General features: G+C 40.1%; 1 protein-coding gene across 8 annotated transcripts in view; it reads right to left on the reverse strand.

The window, feature by feature from the left end:
- Positions 1–14186, reverse strand: part of PHACTR2 (phosphatase and actin regulator 2) — a 188550-nt gene that overhangs the window by 118034 nt on the left and 56330 nt on the right. For 4 of the 8 annotated variants that reach the window (XM_067701889.1, XM_067701891.1, XM_067701887.1 and 1 more), the window contains exon 1: positions 13270–13520. The exons of 1 other annotated variant lie outside the window; for it this stretch is intronic. In XM_067701889.1, the coding sequence (XP_067557990.1) occupies positions 13270–13315 (46 nt within the window). In that variant the 5' untranslated portion in view covers positions 13316–13520. Of the gene's footprint in view, positions 1–9918; positions 10040–13269; positions 13527–14186 lie in introns of those variants that run through there. 3 more of the 8 variants (XM_067701893.1, XM_067701892.1, XM_067701894.1) reach the window with 3 other exon arrangements.

Below are 14186 nucleotides of genomic sequence, written 5' to 3' on the forward strand. Positions count from 1 at the left end.
ATGAAGTTCACAGGGGTCTTCCCGAAAAGGCAACAGAGTTGAAATTCTGTGCCTTAAAGGGTAATTGCCCTGCTGAAACCTCTTCCCCTTCTAATGTTAACTACATTTAGCTCAAACCTGACTACTGTGGGAAATGAATTATTTTGCAGCTTATAATATTAATAAAATGTACGTAAGGGCAAAATATTTTCTGGCAATGAGATTTTGCCAAAATTGTACTTGGCAATGGGAATATTTGCTCGTGAACAGGACATATTAATGACCAAATCCATCAAGGTGCTGGGTACAGAACATTAGTGTTTTGAACTGGACATTCTGTAATTTCTACCTCTTTTCAAGAGAAGATACACAGCTAGGGATAACCCCAAAAAACAAAAAAAAAAAAAAAAAAGAGAGAGAAGACACACATTGTTGGAGAAGAGAAATTTTCATCTGAAGCCACCTTTTAAATACTGCTAATCTCTAGAGGAGGTTTCTCACCTCAAGAATCTTCTGTAACACTTGTTAAAAACCCAGATTCTGAGAACCTTCTCGAAAAGATTCTGATTTTTCTGGTCTAGAATATGGAGCCCTGAAATGAGTGTTTTTAGCAAGCACACTAGGTAATTCTCACAACTGGGCAAGTCTGTGGAATACTAACCTTCACTTGTAATACCCCAGATTTCCATCCAGACCAGTATCCCACAAGGATGACACACCCTTAAAATACCAGTAAGATGCACAAAATACAGGAAAAATACAGTTATTCTATACAGACCTTAAACATGAATCTTTTAAAAAATGGTAGCAGATTATTATCATAGTAAACATATTTTAATTAGTCTGTTCAGCTATAAAACTGTTTTTTGTTTTGTTTTGTTTTTTTGGCCATGCCGGACAGCATGCGGGATCTTAGTTCCCAGACCAGGGATAGAACCCGTGCCCCCTGCAGTGGAAGCGCAGAGTCCTAACCACTGGGCCACCAGGGAATTCCCCAAAACTTTTAAACTTTCATAGAATGTTTTTAGACCATAACAAAAGCAGGTCAAAGTTGAGTTCTTGTGGGACAATCAACCAAGAAAGTCTTCTGAAATTAATTAAAAGCTATTTGCTAAACTTCTAAAAAAACTAGTCTTCTACATAAAGGGAAAATGTTAATTGTGATGAATTATAAGTGCCGGTACGTGTTTGTGCATATACAGCAAGTTTGCTTTGCTACCTTATGACCCAACCAAGCCATCAACCAAGTAGGAAGCCAGAAAGAAAGGTATTTATACAAGGCCTCAAAAAAAAAAATGTCCCATGAGCTTTTCTCAAGAAGCTATCTGTGTGCTCTGCCAAAATAAGGAAATAGATGCAGAAAAAAATCAGACATGGATCCAGCTATCTAAGATTCAACATAAGAGAGAAGTGGAAGGAATTCCTGGGACGATGTGAAGAGAGATCCCAGGGCAACAGCTGGGCAGCAGGCTTACAGGAAATGCCGTCCAAACTGGAATAGAGCAAAGACCTCAGGTAAATTTCTCAAAGAAGAACTTGAAAGAATATCAAAATTGTCTGGACATATTTGAGAAGAGATCTATGTAACTGGGGAAAGGTTTGGGGATGAGGATATAGGAACCTCAGCAAGCCGAAACACGAATAGGGAAAGCAAAAGCTATGCAGGAAGGAAAAAGGAAGTACGGTTTACCTCACGGCCTAGCTGTCAGCAGCTTTTGCGCAGTTATAAGGAATACTGATCTAATCTAAGGCACAATAGAAAAATGTTGGGAAGATGAGAACATCGGAGGAGGGGAAATGCATGACTTCGCTGGGGGCAGGGGTGAGAAGCGGTGTGAAAGAGGAAGCTGTATCTTCAATTTCCATACTGTGAGGTCAGTAATAATGTGTCAAGCTGAATAACCAATAATTAGCAATGTAAGCACACTGTTTAGAGACTGGAGGTAAATACTAAAGAATCGGTTTAAAAGGTTCTACATTTCTGGGATGCTCCTTAACTTTCTGATGGGTGCCTATCACTCTGCTAATATACAACCTGGCCAAACACAGCTATTCATTTATTCAGCAGTTTTTGTGTCAGGCATACATCTAGGAATAAGAAGACACATTGGGGAACAAGACAGATAAGTTCCTTGCTCTTGGAGCTCAGGTCCTAGCAAAGGGAGACAAGGAACAAACAAACAAACAAGATAATCTGAGGGATAAGTGCAATGACAGAGCAGAGAAGTGTGACTGAGGGGTGGGTAGGAGAGGTCCCTGTGAAGAGGAGGATGTGGGAGCTGAAGCAAGTGTAACCGAAAGTGGGGTCCAGCTGCTCGCCACTCAACAGCCAGTGAAGAGGCCGGGTTGGTGGAAAGGAAAGTTTCCTTCATTTTGGATGCCGGCAACTGTGTGCGGGGGGAGGGCGGACGCCTGTCCAAAGGCCGAGTCCCCACCTCTGACAACCAGGGGGCAAGAGCTTTTATAGACGGAGGGAGGGGGCTCCATGCAGAACCTGCACAGTCAGCTCTGACCGTCATCTTGACATTGGTTGTGCAGTGGTCTGATCAGTGTCATCTTGATTGTTTTAGGTACAGCTAATCTTCAGTTCCAGGGTCGGTTTGTTTCCATTTCTTTGAGGCCAGTTCTCAGAATTGTGGCAGCTTATGTCATGGCTACAGTCCGGTCATCATGTAGTTAACTTCTTCCACCTGGAGGGGGTTTCAGTATCTATAACACAGCTCACAGGATACGGCTCAGAATATTATCTATAGCCCTTGAGAAGGAGCTAAAGGTCCTTGACTATGCTTAATGACTAAACTATTATTATTTGGTCTCCTTTGACTGTTTTCCTTTGCTTCTGCATTTTCTCACTTCTCTGATGAAACTGACTCTTTGGCTAAAGTTTTTCCACAGACAAAAGGCAAGCTGAGGACATGGTGGGCATAGACCACAGGGTCCTGCTCCATTTCACAAGGAACCAGCTTTGGAAAGAGCCAGAAGGAGCGTGTCCCAGATTTCCTAGAATTACAGGGAGCAGCAACGGTCAAGGTCACGGGTAAGAGTGAGCCAGGCTTGTGTGATGACTGAAATGTGATTGAAGCTGTCGGGGGTGACGGTGAGGGGCAAAGTGGTGGAGATGAAGTCAGAGAGATGGGAGGAGATCAGGGGTCACACAGAATCATGTATGGCCTTGAGGACAGCAAGGTGAAGTCTGGATTTCATTCTAAATGCAATGGAAAGTCATGGGAAGGTTTTGTGTAAGGAAGTGACATGATTTATGTTTTTAAAAAATTACTTTAGCTGTTGTGTGGAAAATGAATTACAGAAGGCTAAGAACAGAAGCAGGACACCAGCTTGAACCTACTGCAGTGGTCCATGCATAGATGGCCAGGGTGTGTATGGCAGCAGGGGAGAGAGAGAGGGAGAGAGAGGGAGAGAGAGAGGGAGAGAGAGAGGGAGAGAGAGAGGGAGAGAGAGAGGGACGGAGGGAGGGAGGGAGGGAGGGAGAGAGAGAGAGAGAGGGAGAGAGAGAGAGAAAGTGAATGGAGTTCAGATTTATTTTGGAAGAAAAATGGGCAGGACATACTGATGGATCAATGTGAACAGGAAAGGGAAAAACCCAAGGGTGAATCCTAGATTTTTGGCTAGAATGAGTGAGTGGTCAGAGGTATCATCTGGTGAAATGCAGAAAGTCAAGGGAAGAACCGGTTTGGAGGGCAAAATTAAGCCTTCCGTTTAGACCTGCGACCTGTGGGATGCCCATTAAGGAGTCAAGCAGATCTGGGAAACAGGCAGTTGCCTATCTGAGCCTGGAGCAAAGGAAAGAGCAGAGTTGCAGATACAAACTTGGGCATCACCCTACTCGCAGTTCTCCAGGCACCCCCAGGTCAGGTGCTCGTTGCACCTTGTTGGATTACCGCAGCTTACCTCTTGCTCCCTCCTCAGTCTCCCCCACAAAATCAGTACTGCAAGCAGCAGGCAGATTCACCCCTTTAAAGCAAAGCTCTAATCATCTCTCACTTGATAAAAAGCCTTCTGTGGTTCTCACCCCCTGTGTCTTGACCTCTTGCCTTCCAACCCTCTCCATCTCAGGGCCTGAATTCTTGTTCCCCTTCTGTACTGTTCGGCCTCCCTGATTTGTCCCCAGGGTTCTCTGGGGTCCCTTCTCTTCCAGCCCCATTTCCACACATCTTCACTAAGTGTATCCTGGGCTCAGACCTTTGTGGGCAAGGCCGGTGCGTGATTTATCTTTGGAACTTCCCCAAAGCTTAGCCCAGGTAACTGACACTTAATTACTTCAGTTCAGGAACTGTTTGTTAGATGAAGGTGCCACTCGTTCTCCTTACTATCCCCTCACAAAATGAGCGGATTTACAGGAATACACCAAAATTTTCCTAGTGTTAAGGGTTGCAATGTTATATTTGACAGAAGGTTTACATGAATGAACACATCCACTCCCTTGAAATGAAAATACAGGAGTAGTTTACAAATATAAATGATAATGGTTAGACCCAACTTTTTAATGTAATGTTATCTGCCCATTCCCTTCTGGGAAACAAAAACTGTTGTTTTTGGTTTTGGTTCCCCTGCTTCAGATGGGGATGGGGGATGGAGCAACCAGGAAGTGTTTATTCTCCTAAGACTATTTCTATCTCCATATCACTTTTACATAAGTTGAGTCTTCACCAAATATGAATCTTTATTCCCAAGCATAGAGACTCACACTAAAGTCCCCAGAACAGGAAAACATGTTGGAACCTTTCCTCTATTCAAATTAAAGAGGCTTAATTAGAGGATCAACAATCCAGGTTTCTTATCTCCTTCCCTCCTGCATTAAGTAAGCAAAGGATGAAGTCTGACTCGCCCATTGGTTGTTATTTTTTCAAATGGCTGAAGATAAAATAAATTTAAGCTAAAAACATTTGGGATATTACTCACTGACCAGACTGATGACCAATGGAACAAAGAGAAGTAGTTGAGGTTCAAAATTTTGCTCCTTTTCTTTCTCTAAGTGACTGACATTTGCATTATGATCAAACAGACTAAGAAAAAAAAATAAACCTAAAAAGCTATCTTAGGGGCTGTATTTTTGCTTTCACCATTGAATTCACAAAGAAAAAGAATAGGACTGGTTGAAAAATGGCAATTGAACTTAAAGCGGAGTCAGAGTCCATGACAGCCAGAGAAAACCTGATATAGTTGCAGGTCAGCTCATGGCTTTAATTCCAGTGGAGGGCCAGGTGGATGCTGCAGGGGGAAGCTCTGGCCTTGATCATGCCCAAAGCAGAGGAAAGCCATGACTGTCACACTATCTTTTCAGAAATGAATTTCCTCTCTCTTTCTCTGCTCATGTAGATTTTTCTTTATGCACGTATTTTAAAAATAGAATCATGTAACTTCAGAAAACTGCCATTTCATATTTTTATGCTGTTTATTATGAAAATCGCTTTTCAAAAATATTTTTATATCTTTTTTTTTGCAGTACGCGGGCCTCTCACTGTTGTGGCCTCTCCCGTTGCAGAGCACAGGCTCCGGACGCTCAGGCTCAGCGGCCATGGCTCACGGGCCCAGCCGCTCCGCGGCATGTGGGATCTTCCCGGACCGGGGCACGAACCCGCGTCCCCTGCATCGGCAGGCGGACTCTCAGCTACTGCGCCATCAGGGAAGCCCCTATATCATTTTTAAATGGCCTGTTTTATTACATGACTATATCCTTACATGACTATATCCCAATTAATTCTCTTGTTGTTTGACTATTAGGTTATTTCCAATACTTTGGCTCTGATGAACATTGCTCTGGTGAGCAAATAATTACTATCTTAACAATATACTTCTAGAAGTGGAAATGCTGGGTCTGAGTATATGCACATTTTAAGATTTTTAATATATATTACCAAACTGCTCTCCTGATAGGTTGTACCGATTTAAACTACCACAAGACAATCATCTCCTGGAAATCATTCCTTTTAATCTTTACTAAATTCATAGGTGATCGATGGCATCCATTTTTTTTCACTGAATTGCTTAAATTTTACTCATTACACCAAATGGTCACTCGCATTTCTTCTTCGATTAAGCAACGTGGGCAAGTTAAGTCTTGTGCTTCAGTTTCCTCATCTGCAAAATGTGGATATTAATGGTAGTTACCCTATATGGATGTTGTGAGGATTAAAAAGTTAATTCAAGTAAAGCACTTAGAATAATTCCTGACCCATAGGGAGCTCACCATTATGGCCATTAGATATTTTGAAAAATTCCTGTTCATGTTCTTGACTCATTTTTCTATTTGAGTTTTACCATTTCTCATTGATTTCTTTTTCTCACTGATTTTTAAGGTCTTACTACATTGAGATATTTAATCATTGTTTTCTATATGCAATGCAAATATTTTGTCAACTTTATGATTTCCTTTTTCAGTATGCTGCTGATTTTTTTGCCATGCAGAAGTTTAAGGATTTAATATCATTAAATCATTCACTTTAAATCAGAAAAAATTACAGAGATTAAATAGTCAAATATGAGAAAAACAGCAAAGGAAAACACGTTTTTAATAATTCTAGTTTGTAAGAAAGAAACGGATAGATTTGACTCCATAAAAGTTTAAAGTTTTTATATTAAAAAAAATCAAACAAACAGAAGAGGTAAGAAAAACACAGAAAAATATTCACAGTATATTACAGACATAAGGCTAATCTCCTTAACATACAAATCTTTGAAAAAAGAAAACATAAAATAAGGAAAAACTATAAATAGGCAATTCAGAGAAAAAGAAATACAAATGCCCGATTTCACTTATAATCAAAATGAGATATCACTTTTTACATATAGATTTACAAGGATTTTTAAAAATTAATTATGCCCAACACTGTGGTCCTATACAGTTTTGCAGAGTGTTCACTGCACAAGGACAACTGGACGACAGGAGTGAGTTGGGACAGAATTCCTGCTACTCTACTGCCTGTTAAACCATATGCCTGCCGGGCTGCCTCACCCAGAGAGAGTGCTTTCTATTTCTCACAAAGGGCCATATGCTTTAAGAGAGTATGCAGTGGTGGTGAGAGAGTGCAGAAAAAGGAAATCTCATCTAGTGAGCAGATATACTGATACAGTCCTTAGAGATAATTCGGCAAAGTCTATCAAAATAAAACAAACAAATCTTTTGACCCAGCAATTCCATCCCTAGGATTTTACTGGTACAGGTAGCGTGAGATGTTTAGATAAGGATGTTCATTTCAGCTTTGTTCATAATAGCACACACACAAAAGAACCCAGAAACAATATAAAAATACAAACAAAATATAAAAACACAATAGAGTTCTTTTAAAGGAAATTATGAGATATCCACATATTATAATACTGTTTCTAGATTAAAAACATCAATATGAAATATTTTCAAGTTTACATCATATGAAAAACTCAAACTCGGGAGCAGCAAGCATATTACGTCTTGCTTGTATTTTGATAAAGACACATACGTGAAGACTGTAATGAAAAAAAGCTGTTCATGCTGCGTTATAATTTAAAAGGGAGGGACTAGGGGTCTGGGAGGGAATAAAATTCACTTTTATCCTGAACTGTCTTGTAAAGTTTGACTTTTGATCATATGCATGTTATTTGCATTAAGAAAAATGAACTATCCGTTTTTGTTTTACGATTTCTTTTAATACTGGCTTTACAAGGAAATGGATGAATATCCTGGGCAGGGCAGAAATAAGGCACTGACCAAAATATGGAAACCCAGAAACACAGACAGATATAGGTTCTATCATGGCCTAGGTGTGATCCTGCATACTTTATTCACTTGTTCCCTTGTCTTCTAAAAATGAGAAGAGTGGCTTTGTCTGCCCTTTCAACTCAAGGGCTCATGCAAAACAGCCAAGAGCTGCTCTGTGGCACAGTGAACATGGGGTGGGGCTGAAGACTGAAAAAAATAGTCACTAGATTCAAATACCACCCGACAGACAACAGAGCCAGCGTAGCATGCAATTCTTGAAGTTAAAAAGAATGAAAATAATACAAAATTCGCATTCATATAATCATTAGCTTAAAGTAGTCAGACTGCATTGAGAATATTTGTTGACTCATTCATATTCTCAACAAACTTTTTGTACCCAATCTGTCATGCCCAGTACTTGGCAATGAGAACGCCAGAAGTCTCAACCCCTCTAAGGAATGAGGTCAGAGGGTACTGAAATCCCCCTATTTGCGGACATACCTGTTTAGCCTGTGCTTAGAAATAATAAATCTAATCCTCAATAAAATACGAGGAAATCAAAACCAGCAACATATAAAAAAGATTATATATCATATCCAAGTAATCTTTGTCGCAGGAATGCAAGGTTGGTTTAACATCTGAAATTAATGTAATATGCCATAATTAATACAATGAAGGACAAAAACCATATGATCATCTCAATAGGGGCAAAAAGAAAAAGGCTTGGACAAAATCTAACAGTTGCATGATAAAGATGCTCACAAACTAAGAATAGAAGGGAACTTTTTGATAAAGGGCATCTATGAAAAAACCACAGCTAACATGACATTTAATTCTGAAAGACTGATTGCTTTCCTCCTTAGATCAGGAACAAGACAAGAATGTTCACTCTTGCCTCTTCTCTTTAACATTATACTGCATAATAAGTGAAGGCAACTAGACAGGGAAAAGAAATAAAAGACATTCAGATGGAAAAGACGAAGTAAAAGTATCTCTGTTTGCACATGACCTTGTATATAAATCTTGTACATAATGTGATCTTGTATACAGAAATACCAAGGAATCCACTGAAAAATTATTAGGACTAAAAAAATGAGTTCACTAAATTTACAGGGTACAAGATCAATATATAAAAATCAATTTTCTATATTCTATACACTAGCAAGCCACATTCTGAAAATGAAATGAGTGCAATTTCATTTAAAATAGCATAAAAATGATAAAAATACTGATAAATTTAACAAGACATACACTGAAAACTAAAAAACATTGTGGAAAAAAATCAAAGAAGATCTAAATAAATGGAAAGACATTGTACATTTCCATTTCTTGTATTTACGGGTTGAAACACTTCATATTGTTAAGAGAGCAATATTATTCAAATTGATCTACAAGTTCAACACAATCCCTATCAACGTCTCAGCTGGATTTTTTGCAGACATTGACAAGCTGATTATAAAATTCATTCGAAAATGCAAGGGGACCAGAATAGCCAAAAGAATCTTGGAAAAGAACAAAGTGAGAAGACTCACACTTTTCTATTTCAAAACTTAGTACAAAGCTACAGTAATCTTGACAGTGTAGCATATTAGTAGACATATACATCAATGGGATAGAATTGAGAGTTCAGGAATAAATTTGACATATATGGTCATCTGATTTTTGACAAGGGTACCGAGACAATTCAACAGGGAAAGAATCACCTTTTCGAAAAATGGTCCTGGACAATTGGATATCCACATGCAAAAGAATGAAACTGGAGCCCTACACCACACTACACATAAATATTAAAAAATGTATCACAGACCTAAATGTAAGAGCTAAAATTATAAAACTCTTAGAAGGAAACATATGTGTAAATCTTGACAGTGGTTAGTTTATGGTTTCCTAGATAGGAGACCAAAAGTGCAAACAACAACAACAAAATAGATAAACTGAACACAATAAAAAATTTCAGTTGCAAATCATAGTATCAAGAAAGTGAAAACACAACTCTGAAAATGGGAGAAAGTATTTGCAAATCATATATCTGATAAGGGACTTGTATCCAGTATACAAAGAACTCTTATAACTCAATAATAGCAGGTCAAATCACCCAATTAAAATTAAGCAAAGGATCTGAATAGACATTTCTCCAAAGAAGATATACAAATGGCCAATAAGCACACGAAAAGATGCTCAATGTCATAAGTAATCAGGGAAATGCAAATCAAAACCACAATGAAATACAACTTCACACTTACTAGATTAGCCATAATCAAAAGACAGTAACAAGTGTTGAAGAGGCTGTGGAGAAATTGGAACCTTCATATACTGCTGGAGGCAATGTAAAATGGTACAGCCGCTTTGGAAAACTGGCAGTTCCTTAAAATATAACATAACAAAGATAGAGTTACCATATGACCCAGGAATTCCACTCCTAGATATATACCCAAGAGAAATAAAAACATATGTTCACAAAAACTTTTACCTGAAGTTCATGGCAGCACCGTTCAGAGAGTCAAGAGGTAAAAATAACCCAAATGTCCATCAACTGATGGATGGATAAATAAAATGTGGTATATTAATACAGTGGGATATTATTTGGCAATAATAAGAAATGAAGTACTGATACATGCTACAACATGGATGACCCTTGAAAACATTATGCTAGGTGAAAGAAGCCAGTTACAAAAGGCGTGTTGTGTTGTATGATCCCACTTATACAAATTCTTCAGAATAAGCAAACCTACAGAAGCAGAAAGTGGATTAGTGGTTAATTAGGGCTAGGAGTCGGGGGTTGAGAAGGATGGGAACAAGGATCGATGGCTGCAGAACACAATGAATGTACTGAAAAACAACGAATCGTACACTTTCGATGGGTGAATTTTATGTTATGTTAATTATATGTCAATGAAGCTGTTTTAAAAAATAGAAATAATGGGCTTCCCTGGTGGCGCAGTGGTTGAGAGTCCGCCTGCCGAGGCAGGGGACATGGGTTCGTGCCCTGGTCCAGGAAGATCCCACATGCCGCGGAGCGGCTGGGCCCGTGAGCCATGGCCGCTGAGCCTGCGCGTCCGGAGCCTGTGCTCCGCAACGGGAGAGGCCACAACAGTGAGAGGCCCACGTACCGCAAAAAAAAAGAAAGAAAGAATGACTCTAACTGCACGTTTTCAGAAATCATTATTACTTGGTCTTCTTAGAACCTAGATGCAGCCCTAAGCTGAAAGGCTCAAAAGAGCCTGAAATCAAGAAAGAAAAGCAAGCTAACTTGTGGCCTATAGTGCTGATTTTTACAAAAGCCCAAACTGAGTAACAAGTATAAACTATCAGACTCTGTGCTATTGACTCCTTAGACTCAAACAGATTTTCCCCGTTAAGCATTTACGACGGGAATCCTCTTCGCCACTGTAATTCCTAGCAGCCACTCTAGACTTAAACAACTATAGATGCCTGAGATCACACAGAACAAAGATCTTCACACCACTTGTGAAGCCTGTGGCAAACAGCTAACGAGGAGTGAACAAAATACATGGAAGGGTAGAGGGTTTGACATTCTCAGACTCAGAGAAGAACACCAACATGAACATAAAACTTAAGATATGGCAACCAAATGTTCTGTTTTTGTTGTTTTTTCATTTTCATTTGGAATCTAAAGGCAAAACTTCAGGGAAATGGAGTGATAGTAATACACTTAGAGGATATAAATGGATATCATGAGAAAACTGCTCCGCTCTTAACATTAAAAAACTTCAGTCATAGCAACTATCATCCCTTAACCAACAAAACAAAGCCAAAAAACCCCTCTACTCATGATGTCTGAATTGGTCACTCCAAGATACACAAACTTTTAATCAACTAAACGGAGGACCTGTAATTTAAGTATAACACCATTCCATGAGAGATTTCTCTGAAATATCTTTCATGGTCAAGCATAACTTTTTGTTTAAATTACTTATAAATAAACTGCCCAATCTCTTGACATGATTAGTCATTGTATTAGGAATTACATATTAGGAATTACAGCAATCTGGGTATTTTTTGCTGTACTGGGTTAGGAAGGAAGGTCACATTTTAGGATTCTACTTTGCTTCTTAGGCATCATTTATGTAACATTCTTTGATTTTTATAAATGCAAAATCCACTTTTCTAATATTAACCCTAACAATACTTTGTGGCTAAAGAACTAAATTCAGGGCAGTACTTTATACCTGTTGTATTGGAGTACTGATCTAACTCTATGCTTTGCCAGCGCCGAAATTTAAAAATCTAACTCTTCCTTGAAATGAAAGAAGTCACACTGCTTTAAAGTAAGACAAAGAAAAGTAAGCCTTAATTGCACAAAATAGTTTACTAAAATTAAGATCCTAATCAACACTCCCCCTCAAATTCCCAAAAAGCTATCAACATTAAGTCTCTTCAGTTCGGCAGCAGCGCTGTACAACCTTGTCAATGACAGTAAGGGAAGGTGTGATCTTTTTTGGATTCTGATTCCTCTCCTTTGCAGACGGCTGGTTCTCCTGAGGCATTAACATAAGCCGGAGCAAAGCTTATGATATTTCAGGGAGTGAAGCTCTACAATATAAACAAACCCATGCTGGGGGAGGCTGGAATGGTAGAATGCTATCTAGTTAGAGACATCCTGGAGCTGATTAAAACAACAACAACAACAAAAAGAACCCTTCATCTCTGCCCTGTCATTTCCTTTCAGCAAGATCCTGTTGATGTTTACACAATTTGAAGAGTGTATCAAATATCTCAAGGAATAACGTAAATGCCCCCTTTGAGGTTTTGTTTTTTAATTCTTGATGGAAAAACATATCAAAATAGTATCTTTTAAGTATGTTTCATTATCCAATCACAAGTATCGCCACCAAAAAGTTGTTTATCCCTACACTACTGGAGAAACGCCAGATGTACCTTCCTTCCTTTTTTTTTTTTTTAAGAAAATGTTAAAAAGAGACTTAAAACAGGGCAGTACAGCTCAGAAACATTACACGCGTTTCCATCAAATGATCTTTAGCCCTGAATAACCGGGTTCATGAAACGTTTCCCCAAATTTTATAGCTTGTGTCTAATAAACAAGTATCATTTGAAACAATTAAGCTTTTTTCTCTTGGTTATTAAGTATTCAGCGTTCTGCCAGGATAAAAGAAGGCAAACAGCACTTCTACTCCGAAACACAAACCATAAATCAGTTGACAAGCTTGAAAGAATTCAGTTCTAGTCTGTTCGGAAGCCAAGTGTAAATACAGAAAAACCTGTTGGCGAGTTTATCTTGCTCTTTAAGTTTCGCGTTTTTAAAACAAAGCAATACGCCAATGGCGTTTCTCGTAAATTTCAGGCTCAGAAGAGATTCAGAGAAACACGAAAGCGAGGCATCTCGGAGAGAAAATGAAGCCTGTGCCTTTAAGGTAAAATCGGCTGGATCCCAAAAGGCATTCCACTTTTCCACGACAAAGAGTTTGGGGGAGCGCTACCTCTCGGGTTTCTCGGAGGGACTTGGCGGGTTCGGGCAGAGCCCGGCTCGCCGCGGAGCCCTCGACCGCCCAGGCTGCCCCGAGCCAGCCCAGCACCCGCGGGGCGGGAGCGCATAGCGTGCGCCCCGGACTCACCGCTGCTGGGCTGCGGGGACAGCGTGGAGACCGAGGTCTGGCCCATGTCTCGGGTCGCAGGGCCAGGTCGGGCGATCACGCGGCTCTTTTGGTCCTTGGATCATGGGTCCGCTCGCAGACAGATTCCCAAGCGTTCATTTCCCGGTCCGTGCGGAGCTGCCCACCGGGTCCCCTCACCTTCTCCCCTTCGCGGGTCTCCCAGCCCGGCCGGCCGCAGCCGGCGCGGCGGATCCTGCCCAGCGGATGCCTGTCATTCCTCTATGCAGATTAGCTGGGGTCAAGGGTCACGGGGGAGGAGAGAGGGGGAGTGGGCGACGGGGGAGGTGGAATGAGGGGGGCGAGGAAGTGAGGAGGGGAGAGGCCCGGGCTGGTCCAGCCGCGCCTGCGGGGGCTGTGAGACCCGCGACCCCCCAGGGTAGCAGAGAGTACGGGTGACTCCCGTTTAATTTAAAAGGTTCCCTGTCAAATGATCCTTTAAGGCTGGAAGAAAAGGAATTAAAGTACTTAGTCACGGTACTTAATTTAAGAAAATTTGTTTCGTTAAAGCTAGTTCCTTCCTCACATTGTTTGCTGATATGTGTGCATTTTTTTTTCCTTTTAAAAATTATCTTCCTTTTAACAAGTGGAATTTTAAAAAGCAGTATCAGTGGCCTCAATCAGGTTGAACAATAATCTGAATGATGGATCTATGTGTGAGATCAACAAAGTATACACCTTGCTCTCTACCACCTAGACTCTGGGAAATTCACCTCTCCTATATTCAGAAGAATCACTGTGAGACTATCAAACTGCGTGATAAGGTGTTTAAAATATACAAAAGGTGAAAACAACAGTAATTTATTTTAGAAGCTAACATTCCATAAAAGTTAAATTAAATCCTACTGTAATTAAATCTCAACTGCAAACTCCTTAAAAAT

This window comes from Pseudorca crassidens, chromosome 13 (genome assembly GCF_039906515.1).
Source record: "Pseudorca crassidens isolate mPseCra1 chromosome 13, mPseCra1.hap1, whole genome shotgun sequence".
NCBI lineage: Eukaryota > Metazoa > Chordata > Mammalia > Artiodactyla > Delphinidae > Pseudorca > Pseudorca crassidens.